At 31.3% G+C, this 22,059-nt stretch overlaps 4 protein-coding genes and 1 non-coding gene across 9 annotated transcripts in view; 3 read left to right on the top strand and 2 right to left on the bottom strand.

The window, feature by feature from the left end:
- LOC111000669 overlaps positions 1 to 8,371 on the top strand; it is a 50,977-nt gene extending 42,606 nt beyond the window's left edge. The window contains exons 1-2 of one of the 2 annotated variants that reach the window (XM_022270204.2): positions 4,916 to 4,995; positions 5,091 to 8,371. In XM_022270204.2, the coding sequence (XP_022125896.2) occupies positions 5,091 to 8,240 (3,150 nt within the window). In that variant the 5' untranslated portion in view covers positions 4,916 to 4,995 and the 3' untranslated portion in view covers positions 8,241 to 8,371. Of the gene's footprint in view, positions 1 to 4,915; positions 4,996 to 5,090 lie in introns of those variants that run through there. The other variant, XM_045632342.1, reaches the window with a different exon arrangement.
- Positions 2,783 to 2,855, top strand: Trnak-cuu. Its single transcript has one exon. It is a non-coding gene; the product is annotated as a tRNA-Lys (tRNA).
- A 1,303-nt stretch (positions 8,372 to 9,674) lies between the features above and the next one.
- LOC111000690 (uncharacterized protein C1orf131 homolog) lies at positions 9,675 to 11,058 on the bottom strand. The gene is made up of 3 exons (XM_022270241.2): positions 10,662 to 11,058; positions 10,078 to 10,265; positions 9,675 to 9,764 (listed from the first exon to the last, which is right to left on the bottom strand). The coding sequence occupies exons 1-3, from the start codon at positions 10,921 to 10,923 to the stop codon at positions 9,690 to 9,692; spliced, it is 525 nt and encodes a 174-aa protein (XP_022125933.2). The 5' UTR covers positions 10,924 to 11,058; the 3' UTR covers positions 9,675 to 9,689.
- Positions 11,059 to 13,320: 2,262 nt separating this feature from the next.
- LOC111000686 (histone-lysine N-methyltransferase SMYD3) lies at positions 13,321 to 20,897 on the top strand. Of its 4 annotated transcripts, XM_022270235.2 has the most exons (10): positions 13,321 to 13,428; positions 13,517 to 13,788; positions 13,979 to 14,063; positions 14,651 to 14,810; positions 15,695 to 15,822; positions 16,610 to 16,786; positions 17,566 to 17,665; positions 17,975 to 18,397; positions 18,909 to 19,071; positions 20,303 to 20,896. In XM_022270235.2, exons 2-10 carry the CDS (start codon positions 13,649 to 13,651, stop codon positions 20,508 to 20,510), a joined length of 1,584 nt encoding a protein of 527 aa, XP_022125927.2. In that variant the 5' UTR covers positions 13,321 to 13,428; positions 13,517 to 13,648; the 3' UTR covers positions 20,511 to 20,896. The 4 variants fall into 4 exon arrangements, with proteins under 4 accessions (XP_022125927.2, XP_045489659.1, XP_022125929.2 ...); XM_045633703.1 differs by having other exon boundaries at positions 13,333 to 13,788; XM_022270237.2 differs by lacking the exons at positions 13,321 to 13,428; positions 13,517 to 13,788 and adding an exon at positions 14,206 to 14,279 and having other exon boundaries at positions 20,303 to 20,897.
- Positions 18,983 to 21,749, bottom strand: LOC111000687 (rRNA-processing protein UTP23 homolog). Its single transcript, XM_022270238.2, has 2 exons — positions 21,537 to 21,749; positions 18,983 to 20,027 (listed from the first exon to the last, which is right to left on the bottom strand). The coding sequence occupies exon 2, from the start codon at positions 19,994 to 19,996 to the stop codon at positions 19,271 to 19,273; it is 726 nt and encodes a 241-aa protein (XP_022125930.2). The 5' UTR covers positions 19,997 to 20,027; positions 21,537 to 21,749; the 3' UTR covers positions 18,983 to 19,270.
- Positions 21,750 to 22,059: the final 310 nt, after the last annotated feature.

Genomic DNA, 22,059 nt, shown 5'->3' with positions numbered 1-22,059 from the left:
CGGTCAAGGTTTGCGGACCGGAAGGAACCTTCATACTTGGGATTCTATTAATATTTTGGTCAGATCTTTCTAAAAAAGGAAACCCGGATTGGATCGGTCGAGTAAGTTTTTTTTTATAAATAATGGCAAAGAATTTTCATTCCGTAATTAATATATTTATAGAACAATCTGAGATCAGACCGTGACAGTCGATCGATCTCCTATCTACATCCCAATAACAAAACTCTACGAAGACAGTCCATTTTTGGCGACGGATAGAATGCAATCTCTTCGCTCTTTACACTCATATTTGATAATCAATATAAACCAAATAAAGTAAATAAAACCGTAGAAATAATATTAAAATATACATGTCTATGTTTAAAACTTATCAAATAGCTTTTTAATTATTTTAAAAACTGGTGTACTTAAGTTTTTTAACTTTAGAAGATTAAGATTTTTCTTAAGATAGTATATTGGCACAGTTGAACTATTATTTTTCATTAATTTCTTTCACTGATCCGACCTACCATGCATAGTTTGTATGGACAGATGGCTATTACAATCCGTCGATTGGTTATTGGCACACTTTAATCAATATTTGATTTTGATCTGAGATGGTCAAAAATGGATTGAGATTGTGTTTGGGCATTATAGAATCATTCCTACAATTTTTAAGTACATATATATATATATCCCTTATACAATAAGATATAATCTAAGTGGGTTTCGCGATTAATTCGTTTTTATTCCTAAAAGGGTTTACTTATTAAAACTAGGTCTGGCGGGCAGAGGGCGTAAATATAATAGAAATAGATAATAAAACATCATTTTAATTTATGTATAATATTACTATATGTTGTTGAAGACAATTAAAAATAGCAAGCATTCTTACATGTTTTACTGGACCAACTTAATTCTATAAAAATGATTTATGTGTTAGAATATGGTACAAAAAATTTTATGGTCGCACAATCTAAAGTTCGCATAATCTGCCACACATAATGGCGTGCGTATTGCCATTTCTGATATTATATTATCACTACATGGCACATTATTAAAATATATTATCAAATGAATATTAATTATGCCAGCAAATAGTAATTAATATAAAAAAATTTTTTTTCCAAAAGTTAAGTTGATTTGTAAAACTCTATATATCAAATATTGCTTTTCTATATATCCAATCCACGCTATTTCAGCTAGTACAGACTTTCTCATACCGGCGTATAAAACGAGTTTTACTTTTAACATTGGTCACATAACCCACAAACCTGACCCAAGATCCCTTTAGAATTCCTGGCTAAAGAAACAGCCTTCAAAAGGCTTTCACGGCCAGTTGTGGAATGCGTTTGCGGATGCCTTCGTATGACCCTATTACTGAGACTTTTCTTTGACAAGAATGTTCACACTAGCATTTACCGGCTTTGCACTGAGATCCTACTTCAATCTATAATAAGAAATGCATTGGTTCAATGGCGCGTGTCTTCTGAATAAATATTTTACGATTCTAATCGTTGTGTTTAGTTTACGTTGAACAAAACAAAAACGATGTTTGTACCTAGCAACGCGAACTATTATTATGATTACTAATATATATTTATGTAGTAGTAATGTTACTTACCTTTAAATATTATAAACACAACACTTAGGCGATATACAAAAGCCAAATCAGATTGCATTGATAATCGAAATCTGTAAAACAGAAAACATCCTACATTTTATTTATAGAACAGCGGGCAAACGGGCAGGAGGTTCACCAGATACTAAGTGATACCGCCGCCCATGGACACTCACGATGTTAGAGGGCTCGCGAGTGCGTTGATGGCCTTTTAAGAATTTGTACGCTCTTTTCTTGACGGACCCTAAGTCGAATTGGCTCGGAAATACTTCAGTGGGCAGCTGGTTTCACAAGGTGGTGGTGCGACATTAATAGAAAAAAGAAATTAAACAAACTATAACTGAATATTTTACAGAAAAGCAAAGTCCTACCGCATTTTCAAATGTTTCCTCACATCCTCTTTGGTAAGGTGGTTTTCCACCTTCACCATCACATCATCATATTACATTTTAAAACCAGATAAGGATTTATGGCCATTATTTTTCTATTCATATCTATAGTAAATATACATATTATATATTGAGAGTTAGTATCAATAATACTTTAGAAGCACAAATTACTGGTATGACGAGTTTTGTGATGATGTCGTAATGTTCATGTGGATAACTGTTCCCTCAGGAAAGGCGTAACATTCCTTAAACCTGCATGTTTTTAAGAACCAGATTATATATTAACTGGTATATGTCTCTATACCAAAGAGGAAAGATTTTTATTTTAACTTAAACCCAATGGACCAAAATCAAACATTCCTTCACCGTTGATAGCAGGTATTATATTTTTTATTTACAATAGTTTGCCAATGCTCAGCACTCTGAATTCTGATACATTGGTACACAAAAATAAAATACAATATTTAAAAGTCAAATCATTTATTCCAATTAGACCAACTAAAATTGAACTTTTGAACGTTAGATAAAATATAAAGATGATTCTAATTGCCCTTCCAAAAAGTAGATTCGTGCGGAGAAGAATGGGCAAGAAACTCCACACTTACTCTTTTAAAATAGACTTTTACAATATTTTTATACATTTGTAATTATATGTGTTTAATATTACATTTTAAGTTTAGTTTAAGTTTCAATATAATTATGTATTTACGGTACATCTATTTATCTCGTACTAACTCAAACCACAAATATTCATTAATGAATAGTGTTTTCTATTTTTGAATATAGTGGAAAAGCCCGGCTAGCTCAGTCGGTAGAGCATGAGACTCTTAATCTCAGGGTCGTGGGTTCGAGCCCCACGTTGGGCGAATAATTTTTGTTTTTTTTTCAAGTTGGAATGCATGTTAAATATATCTTTATAAAACTTCGTTGCTAATTATGCTCTATTTATAAACGGGTGATCTTTAGCTAAAAAGCGTTCATCAAAGAAACCCTAAACGCTAATAAAAATTATAGGATAATCCAAAAAGGACATACTCATTTTTTATTTAAAATATACTAAACTTGCGTAAACTGATGAAGATTTTAAAAATAAATAAAATATGTTATTTATATTACAAAAATAATTATTATATTATGTTTAATCTTTATCATTACTGTAGTAATTATTTAAAAATTGTATACATGCGATTTCTTCCAGATATTTTACCTTACCTAAATTACATAACAAAAGAATAAATTCGTGTATCATCGAAAGTGAAGAGAACAGGCCCAATATGGAATCCACTTTCTTTTTCATTTCGTGATGATTTCTTTACTCTCGTCGACAACAATCGTTCTGGGAATTATTTTAACAATATCTCTGTTTTTGTCCATTCTAGTTTACACTTAATTACCCTTACAAGAGACACATGGCAATTCATAATGAACCTGAAACACCTGGAGTGCAACAGACAATGTTTGGTTAATAGTTTTTTTTTTATAAAACAAATACTATCAACCAATCATTGTCTGTTGCAAACGGGCAGGAGGCTCACCTACCTGATGTTAAATTAATAAAACCTGATTTGTGGGTTTTCTGTGAGTTTTTTTTTTGGGATGATAATCCTAATTTATTCTTTCTCCGCAATATTACAAAATTAAAGTTTTAATAATATTTTTTATAGACTTTTTCCCTGTAAATGTTTGAACTTTTCTGGACATATTTTAACATATTTTTTGTTATATACAATTTATGTTATCAAATTTATGAAATCAATAAATTGTATGAACTCGTAACTAAATCATAATCATTTATTCATTCAGGTAACAAGAAATACATATTAAATGCTTAGTAGTATTGTCTTTTATTAACATAACTTTTACACATTTAAAGAAAACACTTTTTAACGGATTATAGTTTTGTATTATTGTATTTAAACTTATAATTATTTGTACATAATTTTAAATTTAAACCGACGTTTCGCGTGCTTTACATGTATTATAAGTTTAAATACAATAATACATAACTATAATCCGGTAAAAAGTGTTTTTCTTTAAATATTAAATGCTTTTAATTTTACATTTGCCGGTTCTCAAATCAAGGACGTAGAACGGACAAAAAGAACTGGTAATAAAGTCTCTGCCACTCTTTTAATCGCCAAGTTTTTTGTTTTACAATATCGCAATATCGATCAAAGGTTATATTTTCATAATCTCTATATATTTATAACTTAACAGGCATTATAATTTGACATTAAACGATTTCTTCGAGTCGGTCGGTCGGTCATTATATTTATTATTTGAAAGTACAATAACAAAAGCAAGAATCAAAAGGGTAAACAGTCTTAAAATTACATAACTTTTCGCTTACATGTACAAACTATGCAAAGTATACTATTGTACGCTGAGTCATCCGTTTTAAAACCATCACTTTGTCAATAAACTAACCCATAAATCATAATATTTTAATCAAATTGCTTAGCGTTTTAATCCATCTATTTTAATATTTGTGCAGCGTGCGATTCATATCGTTGAGGATAAGTTTCAATTCCCTTTCAAAACTCGTACGGTGACAGAAGACATCGTGATAAACCCGCATGTATGTGTCACAAAATATCGACTGCGTGTCAGAAGACTCGCCTACTTGTCTATTAAGAAAAATAAAGCAGCTACAGAAATCGGAATCCATAAATCCTGAGATTATATAAAATAATTTAATTTTTTTTTAATATTCTCTATTATAATTAATAAAGTTTCAAATGATACGAATTAATTAGCATGCACGCTCAAAGCCAGGAATAACGGTTAGTCGCAAAATACGCAACGAAGCAATTCCGCTTTCGATAACATTTCACGATGTCCCGCATTCGAATGACCTCCATATCGTACGTGGACTTTGATCATATAAACAATAACAACCTTTCATTTACCAACCAGCTCAATCAAACAGAAAACTTTATTCGCACAATACATGTGCCACAGTTTTTACCAAAACGTGTGTCTCTTGTACTTGACATTTAATTCTATGTAAGTCTACTATAATGTAACAGCGATTATAATCATGCTGACATTTATATTGGTGTAACAGACGAATGAGAAATAATAAATGCTTCTCTTTTCAGATGGATAGCAGTTCTGAAGCGATGGAGTTGCGGCGGGAGCTGGACGCCGTGAAAAGTGCCTTGCAGCAGCAATCCGAGTCTGTTCTGAAACAACGACATCAGCTTGTCGAAGCGGGACAAGCGCTCGCGGCCCAAGAGAAACAAGCAGTTCAAGAAAGAAGAATCAGACAAGACCAACTTGCTCTAGTTTTACGCTCACTAGTCCTACTGGAGTCCCGCCTCACGAGAGAACAGAAACAAATTCACGTATCGCTCAAGCAAAAAGATAAAATTATCAAATCACAGCAGGAGGAATTACATAAACTTAAAGCACGCAAATCCTACTGCAGTAATTGTCAACAGCTGCTGGGGTTTACAAGCGAACAAACAAACATTGAAACTGATCCCGAATTTCAAAGCTTAGAAAGTACGGATTCCAGATTCCCGAATACATTTGTGAGAAGTAATAGTTATCGTGAACAAAAATCACCACCGGTTTTCCAAAAGAACACTAGATTAAGTAAAAGTTTTCAACTGCCTAAAAATGAAGTTGTATATTGCAATACTAGTTCCAGTGAAGAAGGCAACACGACAAGTGTTGGAAGTAAAGGAACTTTTATTAAAAATAAACAGGCTTTTGTGCGACGAGATGTATTTCGCAGGTCGAGAAAATATTCAAGTCGGAAAGGTAAACAGCAAGAAAATATAAAAAATAATTATAATAACCAAACCAATAATAGTAGCAGTGCAGACGATTGCTTCGGAATGAGTTATCATGTAAATCGCGAAGACGACATCACCGCCAATCAAATAGCAAACGACATTAGAAAAGCTTCGCTTAAAATAGATCAACTTATTGGTGAAGCAGCCAAAAAAGAGCAGGAGAGTACATTTAGTGACTCAGAAAAAACTTATTCAACCAAAATTGAAAGATTACACGGCATCAAAAGACAAGCGTCGGATGAGATAAAGGCTAATAGACAAATATTCCTAAATAATGTTCTCAGCGACGAAGTAGTTGAAAAGCCCTGGTATTGCAATGTCAGCGATCAAGAACAAGACATGGATTGTTTAGATCCTAGACTATTAAACGCAAATTCTAAATCTGCCGATAATGTTTTGATACAAGGGCTTAACAGTGGTATTATTAATGCAGAAATAATATCTGCAAAAAATGAAGTTCTTTGCAATAATTTAATTAAAAATGATAAATATAATGCGCTACTTGATAGTGAAAATCAAAACGTTGAGTCACATTCAAACAAAGCTGAAAATACGCTTGAAACAAATGAAAATTGGTACGCCAGTACTAGCGACGCGGATGACACTCCGCCCCATGAAATTTATAAAAACAACCCAGTTCTTGAATGCGTTAATCAGATTCTCCTCCAAAATTCTTTAGATGATAGTAGTAACGATAATTCTAAATCTAGTGAAGCGTCATTTCCAAGTCCGAAAGCTACAACTAAACGTGTTCAATTCTCTACATTAAATAGCATATCATACGACGATAAAATTAGACCTACAGGTAACAATACGTTGCCTAGAACAGACAGACGAGCTAATAAAATTGTTAAGTTCAGTTTAGAAACAGCATCTGAACATAGTTACGAGGTGCCGAATACTGCGCAAGGATTTCAATATGAGATACAAAGTATTTATAGTAATGAATATGAACCAATTATAACAAAATCGACAGATCAAAAGTCTCTTCCTTTACCCCCAGAACCATACAGCGACAATAAGTCATCGATTCCCAAAATAAGGGGATCTATTGTGAAAAATATCGCAGCCAATATTGAGAGTCGTAATATCCACAATACCGATCTTAAATCAGATAGGGGATCTATGAAGATATTTAACAAGAGAAAGGTACCACGAACTCCTCCTGCTCTGCCGCCTAAGCCGAAGAACTTATCGGCCAAATGGAAAGCTGAAAATACTGTCAAAGCGCTGACAGAATCTTTAGACTCTGAAGCCGTTGCGGCTAATCAACGGGTTGCAGATGTTAAGAGAAACGTGACTAACGTGGTGACATCTAAGAGCGTTGAACCCGACTACTGCTCCATTTCAGAGATAAATGTTCCAGTAGTCAATAACGGGAAGAGAGAGTTGCTTCTCACGCAGCCGACGGTTGAAATACACAATGAGCAATACCTGCACTCCATTCAACGGAGTGTCGCAAAGGTTGTGTCCCTGCCGAGAATTCAAAACAAAATCAGTGACAAGGACATACCGAAGCTTCCTCAAGTCACTGAAATCATTATTCCCGATGAAGATGAAAAGCCTAATGAAGATTGTTTCCAACCAAACAGCTACTTAGCTGCTTTCAGCATACATGCTCTTCAACCGAAACTAGATACACGTGGATCAATCCAAATGGGCAACACTGTATCTTCGATACTCTCTGAAATAAACAAGGGTGTGAAGACTAATGGTAAACAGATAAATCTGACGGAATTGGACAACCAATTCAATCACGCGTCAGAAAAAATTCAAACTACTCACCCCGAGCAACACAAGGCGGAATATTTTGACGAAATGGACAAGTTTGACCTGTCACAAAACTTTGAAGAATTCAAAATAGACGAGGAGCTCGGGAGCATAGCCGCTGAAGAATACCGCATCAGCTCTGGAAGCAGCGACGGATCAATGTCTGACGTTGTCACTGAACATCATATCTGTGTACCTGAGAAAGAAAATGAATGTAATAGTGAAAAGGAAAAAAATGGATTTCACGAAAGCAACGACACTAAAAATAATTCAAAAAACGCCAAGCTTTCGAATAAACCTGATCTCCTTTCGAATATAGAAAATTTAGAGACTGAATCTGTTAGAAACTCAGACATCGAATCGAGTAACTCTTCAGGAAGTAACAGTGGATCATACAACACGGTTAAATGTGAACCGAGGGTGATTTTGGCCAACCCTGAATATGTAAATAAATCTAAGGGGGCTTTTGACTTTTTCCTAGAGTCTTCTGGTCTAAGTTCCAAGTCTATATTTTCGCCTAGCAAGACTTATCTAGGCTTGCGACCTCCGAGTGCCAATCACAAAAATGTACTAAAACCTAAGGATATAAAGATGCGAGTTAGAAACTCCATCGCAACGAACAAAATCAACGAAAAACCTATGACGACCGCTATTAAGTATTTTGAACCGTATGTGTAAAAAGTTATTCATATATCATAGTTTATGTTATTTTAATTATTTATTGTAAAAATTGAACTTGCCTGCATAATATTAATGTATTTATGTTTATATTTTTGTGATGTAAATAATGAGCTATTTTAAATATACAATATATGCAAACTGGTGTTTCATTTAAATATAGATAATAAATACAAAAATAAGATTTAAAGTTTTTATTAAAATAACAAGACAAACTAAGTATTATATACTTAGTTATGTACACAACAATACATTGAATTATAGTATAACAATAGTTAACAAAAATATAAGTAGTCTTCCCATAAGTGGAGATATTAACAATTTAGTTATGGTTCTTCAAATTTAACAAATTCCTTTTTAACCTTTTTATAACATTCTTCAATCGTCTGTAATGTAAATATTTTTTCTCAGATATTTTCTCATTACAAATTTCATCACTTTTGTCGCTAGATTCGTAAGTGAAATAGACCTTACTTAAAAGACTGATATCACTTTCTGAAGAACCCAAATCACTCGTTGAACGCATTCTAGATATAGAAATATCACCAAAAGATTCTCTTCGTTTAGGCTTGTATTTTCTGCGCACTGATCTTAAGTATTCTTCAGACGAAAACGTAGTTGTAGGCAGATCTATTTCGGCAGGAAGACACGTTCTAAAATCAGTGTAAGTATCTAAATCGATGGGTGTACCCCATTTACGATCTAATACACGAGATGCAACAGTCAAATGCAGATGAAGATCCATTTTGTGTATTAGGCTGAGCTTCAAATAATTATTACACTGCTTGCACCAAAAACTGAATGGTAAATGATGCCATGCCTGCTAATGTTCACCTATTTATTGCATGAAGGTAGAAAGGGTTAAATGCATAATTAATTGATTAACCCTTTAATTAGGGACTGATTACTCAATTATAAATTAGTAAATTAATTGCGCTGATATGACAAAGAGGTAATTAAATAATATGTATCGTAATTAGGTTGCCACTTAACAGACTACAAGAGACTGTTAAGAGAATATGTAAAATTTATTATCAATGGACTCTTAAAACTGTTTGCAAAAAACCTCAGGTTAGCGACATCTATTGGTTGTATTTCTAACTATTCTGTCGCTTTGGGTTTGAATCACAATTCTGTTCATAATTTTTTTGATATTCTTAATTAAACATTTACCCAACTCCTAGAACACTAATTGCAACTTCTATATTGAAATATCTATTTTATAAATCTAAATATAATGTTAATTATGCTTGACATTATTTTTTAAACTATTTCAACTTAACACCAGACTGAGCAAAACTTTTGATTTTTGCCATTTATAATTTAACTGTGATGTTTTACATATTATTAATTGTATCTTTTACTGAACCATTGCTTGTTAACATGAGTGTTATAGTTGAGGGATAGATGTTTCTAAAAAAAAGCAATACTTTTAAAGATGTTTTATTATTAAATTAATTTTTTAGTCTTCTTTTTCTGGTTGCCTTTATTTTTGTTATCTTTTTTTAAATCTTTCTTCTGCACCTGTAAAAAAGATAGCAAAAAAATATTTAAGCTTTTTTTAGCCAATAGTTATTAAATAAACTTTTCTTAAAAGTCTTATGTTACCTGGTTACCTATATGATAACCATGTGTAACATAAAAAGAGAAACATTGTATTTACTTTTTAAAGTAAATTTTCAAATTTCTATTCAAATTTTTAAGTTAAAACGCCAGATGTTTTATATTCATTCAAATACTCAGCCAAATTTTGAAATTTTTTTTTACATAAGACAAATAGTAATTAACTATAGATGACTGATGATTCAAATTATATTGAATTTCGTAACATTATTACCTTTCCATAACTACTGAGTAAGTGTCCAACATCATTCTTTGACCCCTTTTTCTTCTTTTGCCCAATAGTTTGAAGAATACTTTTAGATTTCATTTGTTGCTTTTCCTCATTTTCCTTTAATTTTTCTTCCTTCCTCTTAGCCATTAGTTCTTTATAATTTAAGTAGGCCCGTTTCGGTGGCTTGGCACCTACAACCATTGAGATGATAATAATATATTAACTTAAGTCACAATACATCATTTCTTAGAAGAACAGTTACTGATTCTATTACATATTTAAGATCTTAAAAAAGGGACAAACATTTGTGCCTATAATTAAAACAAAAATACAAATTTCATTCAGAAATATAATTCTACTGAGCACACATTACACATATATTGTATAATGCCATTTATAAAATGAAATTTACATTAAAACATAAATTAAAATGTAAAAGAATTTGACCAACCCAAAACCAGCTATAACAGCAGTCAAGTACGCGATTATGATTTAATATTAACTGTATTCTGATAGCTCTTAACACAAAACTTAATAATAAAATAGATTAGTAAATATAGTTTTACTATTAAGCAAATTCGTCTTACCTAAACTTACGGCTAAGGCTATTTTGGCTTCTTGTTTCTTTTTAGAATCGAATCCTGACATCCCAAATTTTACAATTTCGTGGCGAATTTTTTTCAGATCTACTTCTTTCTTTTGCATATCTTTGCTTCGTAAATCATGTATTTTTTTATCGTCTGATAAAATTTCCTTTTTCTTAGGTTTATGAGCTTCAAACCTAACAACTTTGAAGTTATTTTCGGCATTGTTTAAGGCTAAAGCAGCTTTAGTTAATACTAAAGACATGTTAAGTAGTTATTTAAATAATAATTCTTCTTTTTTAACAATTACTAATAATATCACCTTTAAGGTTATTTTTATTGAAAAATTATAATTATTATTCTTGAGACGGACTCTACTTCTAATGACACATCTGTTTTTTCGAGGTTTTCCGTTGTATTTCTACTTCATCTTATAGTTGACATATGACAGTACCAAATGACAACGGCGACCTAACTTAACAGAGTTTATTAATAATCATTATTTTAGCAGTATGGTTTTACAAGAGGTCGCTCCACAGCCAATGCTGGCATAAATTAATTTCCGAGATTTTAAATGCTTGGTATAAATTTCATGATGCCACTGGAGTTTTTTACGATTTATCAAAGGGTTTTGACTGTGCTCATCAGGAAATCCTTATCAAAAACTTCAACGCGAAAAAGCGCTAAATCTTATGGAATCTTATGGCTTATCAGGTCATACCTGAGCGGTAGAATTCAAAAGCTAAATGTTAATTGAGCTTTTTCACAGAGCCTTGCGTTACACCCATAGTAACAGATCGTCTGGCTGAGCCAGACTGGCTCCATACTTGGTCCCTTCTTATTCCTCGTCTACATATATGACCAACCATTTATTATAAAGGAGCTTCACGAGATAATACTATAGTTTGCTGTCTTCGCTTTTATTTAAAGTAAAACTACAAAATCCATGTCTTGAGAATGTAAACTCACCTACCACTACCATCTCAAGGGTCTCAATTTGAAACTACAAACGTAAAAAGTAGTCAATCTTAGTTCTTGGTATTATTCTGTGGGACAGTGTAGATGACATTAAATCGATATTTGTAGCGCAAAAGCGGGCTATTAGAGCGGTCTGTGGGGTGTCCCCACGGGAGTCAGTCCGAAGGAAGTTTAAGGAATTACATAATATTTTGACTTTGGCAAAATATGTATTACATTTATGAGAATATTTTGTATATGCGGAAAAATATATAAATCTTTTGAAATAATAGTTGCTTCAATAATATATATAGTACTCGTAATAAAAATACAATTTGCGCACAAGGCTGTATAAAAAGAGATTTCCAAGGCAATTGCATACGGTTTTTCAACAGAATCCCTAGTGGGTTACAAGAATTTAAACCAAAAATTTAAACCGTACATAAAAGCTGCTTTCTAAGGCCTATTATAATACTTAAGTGAATATTTAAAATTTTAAACGATCCTATACCACGACTTTTATTTCGATTCCACATTTGACATAAGCTACTGTCATTTTGTAAAATAATGATACCACATATAATAGTGTAGTGATGTACACAAAAATTGATAAGCAATCGCGATTTATGTTTATTTACTATTGATGTGCCAATTAAAGACTAAATTATTGATTTTTTTAAATAAGTTCATAATTATTCACACTAATTATTAATTAATTAGTAATCGCTGCTTTATTGTATAGAAAGTTAATATTTTTTGCTTTTTATTACGGAAAAAGTAATGAAATTAATAAAATTAATCGTCATTACTAAATTATCCCTTTAGAAATATTTAATTTCCTGATATACTTAGTTTTTATTAAAGTAGTAGTTGTTTAGTTAAACTATAAACCAGAGGAATCGATCCGCAAATATTCCATTTCCATATCGAATAATTTCGCAACGTCACTATTTATTACTTTTCATAACGTTGCTACACTGAAATTGTCAAATCTTGAATCGAATTAAAAGTTTTAGTATAGGATATGAATTATGAATTGCTTCAGTATAGAGGTAACGCGACTGAATCTCTCGGATCCATTTTCAGACTCTGGGGCGATCGTCGACATCTACGACTTTTTTAGGGCGGCATCCATGCGTCGGGTTGTCTCTCTCATTAAAATATAGCACAATAAATAAATATTGTATTCTACCACATAAACTGAAATTACTTTTATACTGATAATTAAAGCAATTCGTGCAAAATTATTTCATAACCATTGCAAAATATCAAAAATGTTTATATTATTCATGTTTTCACTTCTGCCGGCACTCACGTAGTGCAATCCGTCGTTTTTATTAATTATTACTTAAAAATTTAACAGGGTGTAATTAATAATAAATTAAATAAATAATAATGTAATAATACAGCTCCTTACAGACGTTGTGTAAAAGAAAAAACTTGTTGTTTAAAAAGAGTGGCCAATATACACCTTATTGGCCCTATTAAAATTCAGTTACTAGTTTTTTCGTATTTTAAGGTTTTTGTTCATTCTTTTTTACTAAAAATATTCTATACCAACCAGTCTCGCATTGGCTTTTATGTTGTTCACAGATTTGGGCCACATGTGTCCTAAACATGATGATTGAGGGTCTTCCTCAATTGGTGAGAGGTGCTAGGTAATTTCAGGGGAGAAATCAAATTAGTCTAGGGTTATGTCGCCAAGACCATCTGGCAACACTGCTTTCGAGTTTCGAATAAATTCAGTCTTACTATAAGATTCAAAATATCCTAGTATCTAGTCGCTTATCCATTGGAATAAGGAATTGCAAAGGTTTTTTATTTTTGTATTCTACGTAATTACGTATGCTGTTACGTACATTCTAAAAATAATATTAGATATATCGTTTAACTAATTTTAGAACAGCAGGTACAGAAAATGTTTTAACGTACAAACTTCGTAACTTTTAACATTTCGAGCGAGTAGTTGTACTGCTTAGTGCTTGACTAGTCTATCGTCTCGTCTCGTCCTACCTCAAATAGAGAAGTAAATTATGACTGAACAAACAATAAATACATTCAAAAACACAGATAGTTCAGTTAAAGTGGGAGATTTAATTTTATCAGAAGAACCTTTCGCTTACACACTTTCCTCAAAAGAAAATGGAAATAGATGTGACTATTGTCTCCAAAAGTAAGTTCCTACCTTGGGTTTAGATTTTACCTTCTAAGGTCACAAGTAAAATTAAATTGATTTTTTAAATTGCTACAGCCACATACTAAAACTCCTACATTTAGAATATTTGTAAAAACATCATTTAAACATTCTTAGAAAACCATTTTAAAAAGACATTAAAATAATCTTTGATTTCTGTACTTAAAAGGTGCAACGTTCGGAAGTGTTCAGGTTGTCAGTTTGTACATTATTGTGGGAAAAGTTGCCAAAGAGCAGCATGGGATGATCATAAGGTATTTGTTATCATATTTACATTTATTAGGTTCTCCTCTAATACTAAGTCTGATAAGATGATATGTTAATAGGTCTAAGAATTTTACCCTGGATTATTAAAATAATTACTATATTATAATTTAAGATTGTCTGTTAATTTAGAGTTGTATGAAGTCCTACAAGACCCCATAGGGAATAGGCTAGACATATTTCTGTATATGTATTATAATTTAAAGGTAAGTAGATAATTAGCATATTTTATATGGCATCTTTAATTGCCTGGAAATCATTAGTTTTCATTTTTGTTGATTTTTATTTCAAATCTGAATCTACTTGACTAACAAATAATGTAATGATTATAGCTTATCATTTTATAATATTTCTGAGCTAATAATAACAATTCTGAGCTTATTATAAACAGATTCATTAAAATAAATCGTTATATATTTTGTCAGTTCCACAGGTCGAACAATCATTTTAAAATAAAATAAAAATATTAATTTAAATATGGTTTGCTTCTGGTTCTGCAACTGACGATGTTACCATTTAGTTCATACCTAAAACAATATTTCTCTTAGTATTTGATTATTCTAAATGGATATTTTAGTGGGAGTGTGCTAAATTAAAAAAAGTAGCACCAAAAGTAATTCCTGATGCAGCCAGATTGCTTGTTAAAATAATAAATAGACTAAAACGAGGAGATGGAACCTCATACAAAGTATTTTATACACGGACATCATTCAGAATGTGGAAGGACCTTATGTCACGTAAGTTAACTTTCTTAAATTAGTAATAAATAATATCTTAATTTGATTTTTTGGTTCAAGGATTGTGTATACAGGGATCATAGGGGCTAGTGAAACTAAAAACTATCTATTACAATTTTTCTGTCATGCAGTGCATAATCTAATAGATATATACTCTAAATTTGATAAACCTTAATATTGTTTTGGTTGTGAAGTATTATGACATACAAATATAAAAATAATAAAATCCTACGCAAAAAATGTATAACACCAAAGTTGGATATGAGTTATAGAAGCTCCCTTGGCATGATTTTAATAACACAGACTTTTTACATTTAAGCTACTAAGGCACCTAAACTTATCTAATTTTCACTGTCTGCGTTTAGTTCAAACAAGCAAATAATGAATATAAATTAAGATTTGGTTTAAGCATAAGATACTTATGGAACATAATTATTCTTCCGTGTGTGAAATGGCAGTTTTAAGCATACAACATCAAGTCCTCTACTTTGAAACTAATTTATACTTATTAATATTAATTTTCTTATTTTCATACTCTTCTCAATCATATTCTTAATTGTTGGAGATTGAGTTGCCCTTAAAATGCCAGAGATATCTCTACACTTTGTTTGGTCTATAACTTCTCTTAATGCAGTTTGTTATCTGGTGAATCATATTTATTAAACTTACTTACTCTACTCGCGTAATATGAAAATCCGTTATAAGAGATTTTATATAATAGAAGGCAGGAGGCCATCATGATCACCTGATGTAAATAACTTATTACAATAAAATTTGGCATCGCAGTTACCCCATAATTTTTACCTCCAAGGAAAATTAAATATTTAAACTCAAACAACAAAAAAGACATGTCTTTCTCTTGCTTATCCTTCTGGTTTTTATAGATTATTCGGACTTGAAAAAAGACAAGGGACGTATGGAGCATTTCACATCACTTTGCGGTGTACTTTATGATTTCTTGAACGATATGTCTTTACCTAACACAGTGGATCTCTTGGGACTATACGGCAGAGTAAGTTTTTATCTGTATTGTAAAAACCTCGAAAGCTGTGTTTATGGTATATTTATTATTAATGTAAGTAAGCAACTCACTTCGTATCGAAACGTTTTACAATAAGGGATTTTTCCCCAAAATTCGTTATTTATATTTTTGATTTTCTAAAATGAGTCACGTCTGTTTATTGGTACATAACTTGTTAACGACTTTCTCACTCTTGACACGATCTAGATTTTCTATAAGTACATAGTTTCCTAGGGTCTGGTTAAACAGTTGCATCCCAATCTATCTTTCACTGTGAATTTAGTGATAGGTGGACAATACTTTTTTATAGAACTGGAGGCAAACGGGCGGGAGGCTCACCTGATGTTAAGTGATAGCCGCCGCCCATAGACACAACATCACATCTCAATGTCAAAGGGCTCGCGAGCGCGTTGCCGGCTTTTTAAGAATTGATAATTTATAAAATATGAATTATCAGATTAATGTTCTCATCAAGTCAGGCTAATTAATATCCTATGTAATTTCATGAATTGTCTTTAATTAATTATAATTTTTTTTATAAGGAAACACCAGTCAAAGGTCTTGAGTCATGTCTCTGTATCTATTTCGAATTCCTTTTTTTTATAACTCCACCAACTTGGTGATGAGTTTCAATTTTTAGATGTAAGATAATCCCCAATTGGTTTGCGCTTACGAGCGATATTGGTTGCACTATTAGACCTCAAACCAACCTTCGACACTGCTTTAATTTTTAAATGGCAACATTTCATATGTCATTCCATTGAATGTTGTTTTTTAGATGGTAATAAACAGCTTCACAATATTAGACATGGACATGAACTCCATTGGATCTGGTGTTTACATAGCTGCTTCAATAATAGACCATAGTTGTAATCCGAACGCAGTCGCCATTTTTGATGGAAGGAAGATTATCGTTAGGGCTATTGTGGATATGCCCAAGTTTGATTGGAAAAAGGTAATTTGGATTGGATACCATGCATCCAAGAAAGTATTTAGGTACTCTGATTAATTATACAATTTACAATAAAGCGTAGAACACGATAAACTCAGGATATACCGAACTGCTATTACGGTTTTCACAAATAGATATAATTTCTGATTAAAAAAAAGCTATCGCTAAAGTTAAAAAAAATATCGTCTATTGTCAATGTTAAAATCTTGCTTGGCGATAGTCTAGGTCTAGTTCTCAATTAAAAGTTCGCTACCCGATCCCTGTCATAAGTTTTTATTACAATGTTCATAATCAAGTTAAGCAGTAATACTAACTTAATATTGTCTGATTAATACAAATTCTGATTGCCTTTATATCTGAATTTAAATTATTTACATAACTCGACGATTCCAGTACTATTCAGCACTGATCGGCGATTATTTATTTGAGTCTCGACTACCATGTTACGACTACTGTGTTGTTCAATGTTCATATTAAAAAATAAATCAAGAAACAATATAATTCAACAATTTACTTATACAAAAGAGACGGTACAAAATGGTAAACTAAAATGAAAAATATAATCATATCAAACGATGATGTCGTCACAATTTGACGTATCTATTATTTAAATTAAAATGTTGCCATATCAAAGAAATGTATAACACTCGCAACGTCGAGTTGGGCAAATAAAATCGTTAATATCTATGATAGATATGTTTATATCAGCAAAATAAATTGTTGTGAATTGTTGATCCCATGAATATTTGAAAAACTGCTGTAAATGTAAAATTCTGTTCCAGGTCAGGATAGCGTATATAGATCTGATGAAGACACCATTTGAACGACAGAAAGAGCTCTTACAGACATACTACTTTCTTTGTCAATGTGAAAAGTGTTTGAGTGAGTCTTTGAAATTAATGTATATTCTGAGATTTATTTAAAACATTAAATTGAAAGTTAGGATTGGCTCATTAGTTTGGTGCCCCTCAATGATTTACTGCAAGTTTATTTTTCCTAAAAAACCTACTTTCTATTGAACGTATATTGAGCCTAGATCTTACCTAACAAACTAAATATAAACTCCAAGATCGATATTATTATATTATGCTAGTATCTTTTAATACTACTTGAATATATTTTGATGCATATTTGTAACTTTACTTAAGAATAATAATAATATGTATGTTTGTTTGACAAACATCTTTTCAGATATCGAGCAGTTAAAATATGTTCACGCAGCAAAATGTTTGAATAAAGGATGTGATAATCCCGTTAATTTACATTGGCAGGAAAACTGTAAATTAGTCATCGTTGAAAAGTGTGAGAAAATCAAAAGAATTCACGAAAGTATTCTAAATGGTGAAAATAACTATGACGAAGGGCTTGAAGATTGCAATGGTGATTTACAAAATGGCGATGACAATACCATTGATGGTGTTGCCAGTAACATTGAAAATTGTGTTAGCAAAAGTGTCGGTGAAATTACAAATTGTGATGACGAAAACGTAAATGAAAATGTGGTGTGTTCGAAATGTGGTACAAAATATCCAGATGAAAGTATAGAAGTTTTTAAAGAAGCAATGAGTTACTCAGAAAAGGCTTTGTTTGATATGAAGAAGACAAGCATGGCTTGTATCCTTTTAAATATATTATTATATTTGAATAAATTAAATATTGCCATATAATTGCCTTATCCGTTTATAAATGTTATAAACTGATCTGAGATAGACATCTTAATCCAAGCTATCCATGGTAGGTCAGATCCATGTATGTGGATATACCTTTGTATGAAAATGACATTTAACTGTGTCAATATCCTATCTTAAGATTTTAACTTACATGAGTTTTTAAAATAAAAAGCTATTTGATACGTTTTAAATAAAGATATATGTATATATTAATATTATGTATTTGGTTTATATTGATTATCAAATATGAGTGTAAAGAGTGAAGAGGTTGCAGCATTCTATCCCTTATCAAAAATGGGAAGATAGGAGATCAATCTACTCTGTCTGATTTCAGATTGTTTTCAATCTGAGATTGTAGATTAATTATTGTGTTAGGGCGTAAGCCAGCTGATACTTTTTCCATGCAAAGAAAGTGTTTTATGTGTCATCTCAATAATACCCTAACCATAAATCAGACGTGGAAGTATGTAAATGCTGCATTCAGAAACAAAACGGAGTGTTACATCCATTGAATATTTTTTACGCTCAAATATTAGAGCAATCGTTCGAAGCGTTCATAAACGTACAATTGTGGCAGAAGGCGTGCGTATACGCAGAGGCGTTGTTGCCATGTTTTAGGTATTACATTTTTACACTTTTGACAGGCTAGTGTCTAATATGATGTGACTTATAATTATTGTAGTTTCATTAATTACTCAATAAGAACTTACAGCCTTTTCACAGACTAACTATAAAGCCAAATATTTATGATAGAGTTTGCATTTAATACTAAAAACAAGTATTTTGATAAAATTAAAAAGTATATATTTTAAATAAGTCAAGATTTCATCCCCATAACAACTTGTTTATTTTTTTTTCGTTTCCTGACTTTTCCCTCTTTAACATTTTGTTTAACATCGTTCTTTCTCTTTTTCTTCTTGCATGACAAAGGATTTGGGTTATGTGGTTTTTTGGCTACTATTTTCTTTTTCTCAGGAGCACTTTCAATACCGAGAGTCCTCTTCATCTTTTCTAATGCTTCAGTTTGACTAACACTTATCAATCTACTGGAGTCTCCTGAATATAGCTGATATGCTTTGCTATAACTTTCCGATGAAGGTTTCACCAATGTAGGAGACTTATTATGAAGGTAGATTAGTGGTACTCCAGGCATGCGTTTTAAACGTTCTTGCAAATCACGATCCTGGGTGGCAACTATATAATGCTTATCGTTAACTTCAGCAATCATGGATAAAATACATTCAGAACCACTTTTGGATTCCTTATGACCACATTCATGGATTCCAAACTGTTTTATAATAGCTAGGGCACCTTGTGTCTTCTTTGCAACTTTCTCAGTTTCTACTATTATGCATCTTGTAGTTAAAAACTTTATATTTCCATCGAGGTATTTAGGGAGCTGGTCTCGTATATTTATATGTTGTTGAAAGGCGGCAAAACAGAATGTTCCATCCATCATTACTTGATAGGGTTGACGGAAGCCATAGTTGTTGTAGTAGAATTTCAAATATTTCTGGGCTTTCTTATACCTTGCTAACTTCATGGTTCACTTTAAGGTTTCAAATATTTCATACCTGAAACATAACATTTTAAAAATAAATAAATGGAATATCCAGCATCATACAATATATATATGTATACCTTAATACAAAAAATATGTATATGTATTGTAAAAAAAATGTTTATACTGTTTTAAAAAAACTTCTTAATATACTCAAAATATGGAGATCTATTTTATATCAAGAAATATAATATTTCATTTTTATTTATATAATTTATTAATTCAATTAATAAATCACTAGACAGTAACTCCTTAGAATTGTGGTAACTTATTTTGTCATACTTCCAGGTTTTATTATGGACCCCTTCATCCTCTTCTGGGTCTGCTACACTTAAGATATGGAAAGATTCTGCTTTACAAACTGGACTTAAAAAAAGCTTTACAACAATTAAAAAGCGCAGAAAAAATATTGAAAATCACACATGGGGAAACACACCCATTTTACAAAGAGCAGTTACTGCCGCTGTTACACCAAGCTTTTGTAGAAAGTCCATAGTGTAAAATTATATATTTTTTGCATTTAGCTGACTAGAATTATTTTAAGCTTCTTCAAATATATCATCTTCCTTACTGGAAGCAGAAGAAACCATATCCAATTAGAGATATTTTTTTCCAACCTTTAAGTATTTTGTTTCTTAGTTATTATTTTTCTTGTTTATGAGAAAAGATTTTTTGAAACTAATCCTATTACTTCTAAGTTAAATTAAAGAAGCCAAGTATTTGTTATTATATATTTTATAGTTTTATCTTTAACCATAAAGATTGTCACACTATGTACTAATCCATATAATGCTTAGTACACAGTGGTCATTTATGAAGTTGAAGTTGATTTAGTTATAAAATTTGAGGCTGTGTGTAATAAACTACATATTATAATAGAACTTTTCTTGCATTTTTTTTGTGAAAAAACCTTACATATTAACATTATTTTATGTATATAAAGGGGCTAAAAGGTAAGAAAATAAATGGACAAGTTCAATGCCAAATTGTGGCTTAAACAAAAACAATTTTAAAATTAGTCATTCCAGGTATTATGTTAAACAGTCTCGCAGCAACCCTTTCTAACAAAAGTGGGTTGCACATGACATGAAACCTTTTTTTAGGTGGAACATTCATCATAGGTATTATTAAATTCTCAACCACTGTGATTTGAGAACTGGCAGTAAATAAGTAAGTACTAAGATATCATTTAAAATGATGTCAAAAAAAATCTTCAGACATAGTTTGCTTCAGAAAATAATCTAAATGTACTAAAGGAAAAGCCCTTAGGACCCCATTAATCCAATTCCTTTACACAAAAATATGTTCCACAAATACATACTTTATAACCTATGATTTAAATAATGTGCAATTTGATTTCCTGTCAGCTTTTAAATTGTAAATAAATAAATTCTTGCACTTATCTGTATCATATAAAACCATTCAGTTCTTTAAGATCAAAGGGACTAATACCCTAAGGTTGTGTTACGACCGTTACAAATTTAACGATCTGACTAATACTAAACCTTAAAAAGCAACATACCTTATTGATGCTAAATTGTGGTTGTTTCTGTTCAACTTTTTTTTATACAAGTAAATACATAAAATACACATGTAAAAGTTCCAAATCAAAATTCACTAATTCTTAGAAATAATAAAAATCACTAGTGTTTTATTTATAAACTACGCTAAATTGCAATTATAATCCAAATAAGAAAGAAAAATAGAACATTAAAAAATACTTATTTTTTTAGATAGAATCATTTATTTTATCGACTGGTAGATTACAAAGTTGACCGAAGATAATAGAAATCAAGCACAGATAAATAAAAAAACAAAAATGTTATCTGTGTTAAAAAAAGAAAGGCCCAAAAATGGCTATAAAGATCAAAACAAAAATTTAAAACATACAAAAGGGGACATATAAGTCAAGGCGATTAATAAAATAATGTAATTTCCGTGACTGAGATTGTGCAGTGTTTTTTTCTCAAATAAATTTAAATTTTGTGTTCGGAAATTTTACAAACAATAAATAAAATCTTTTAAATGTAGAATAAATAAGTGTC

Source organism: Pieris rapae, chromosome 2, assembly GCF_905147795.1.
Source record: "Pieris rapae chromosome 2, ilPieRapa1.1, whole genome shotgun sequence".
In the NCBI taxonomy this organism is placed as follows: domain Eukaryota; kingdom Metazoa; phylum Arthropoda; class Insecta; order Lepidoptera; family Pieridae; genus Pieris; species Pieris rapae.
This window is presented reverse-complemented; position numbering and strand designations above follow the sequence as displayed.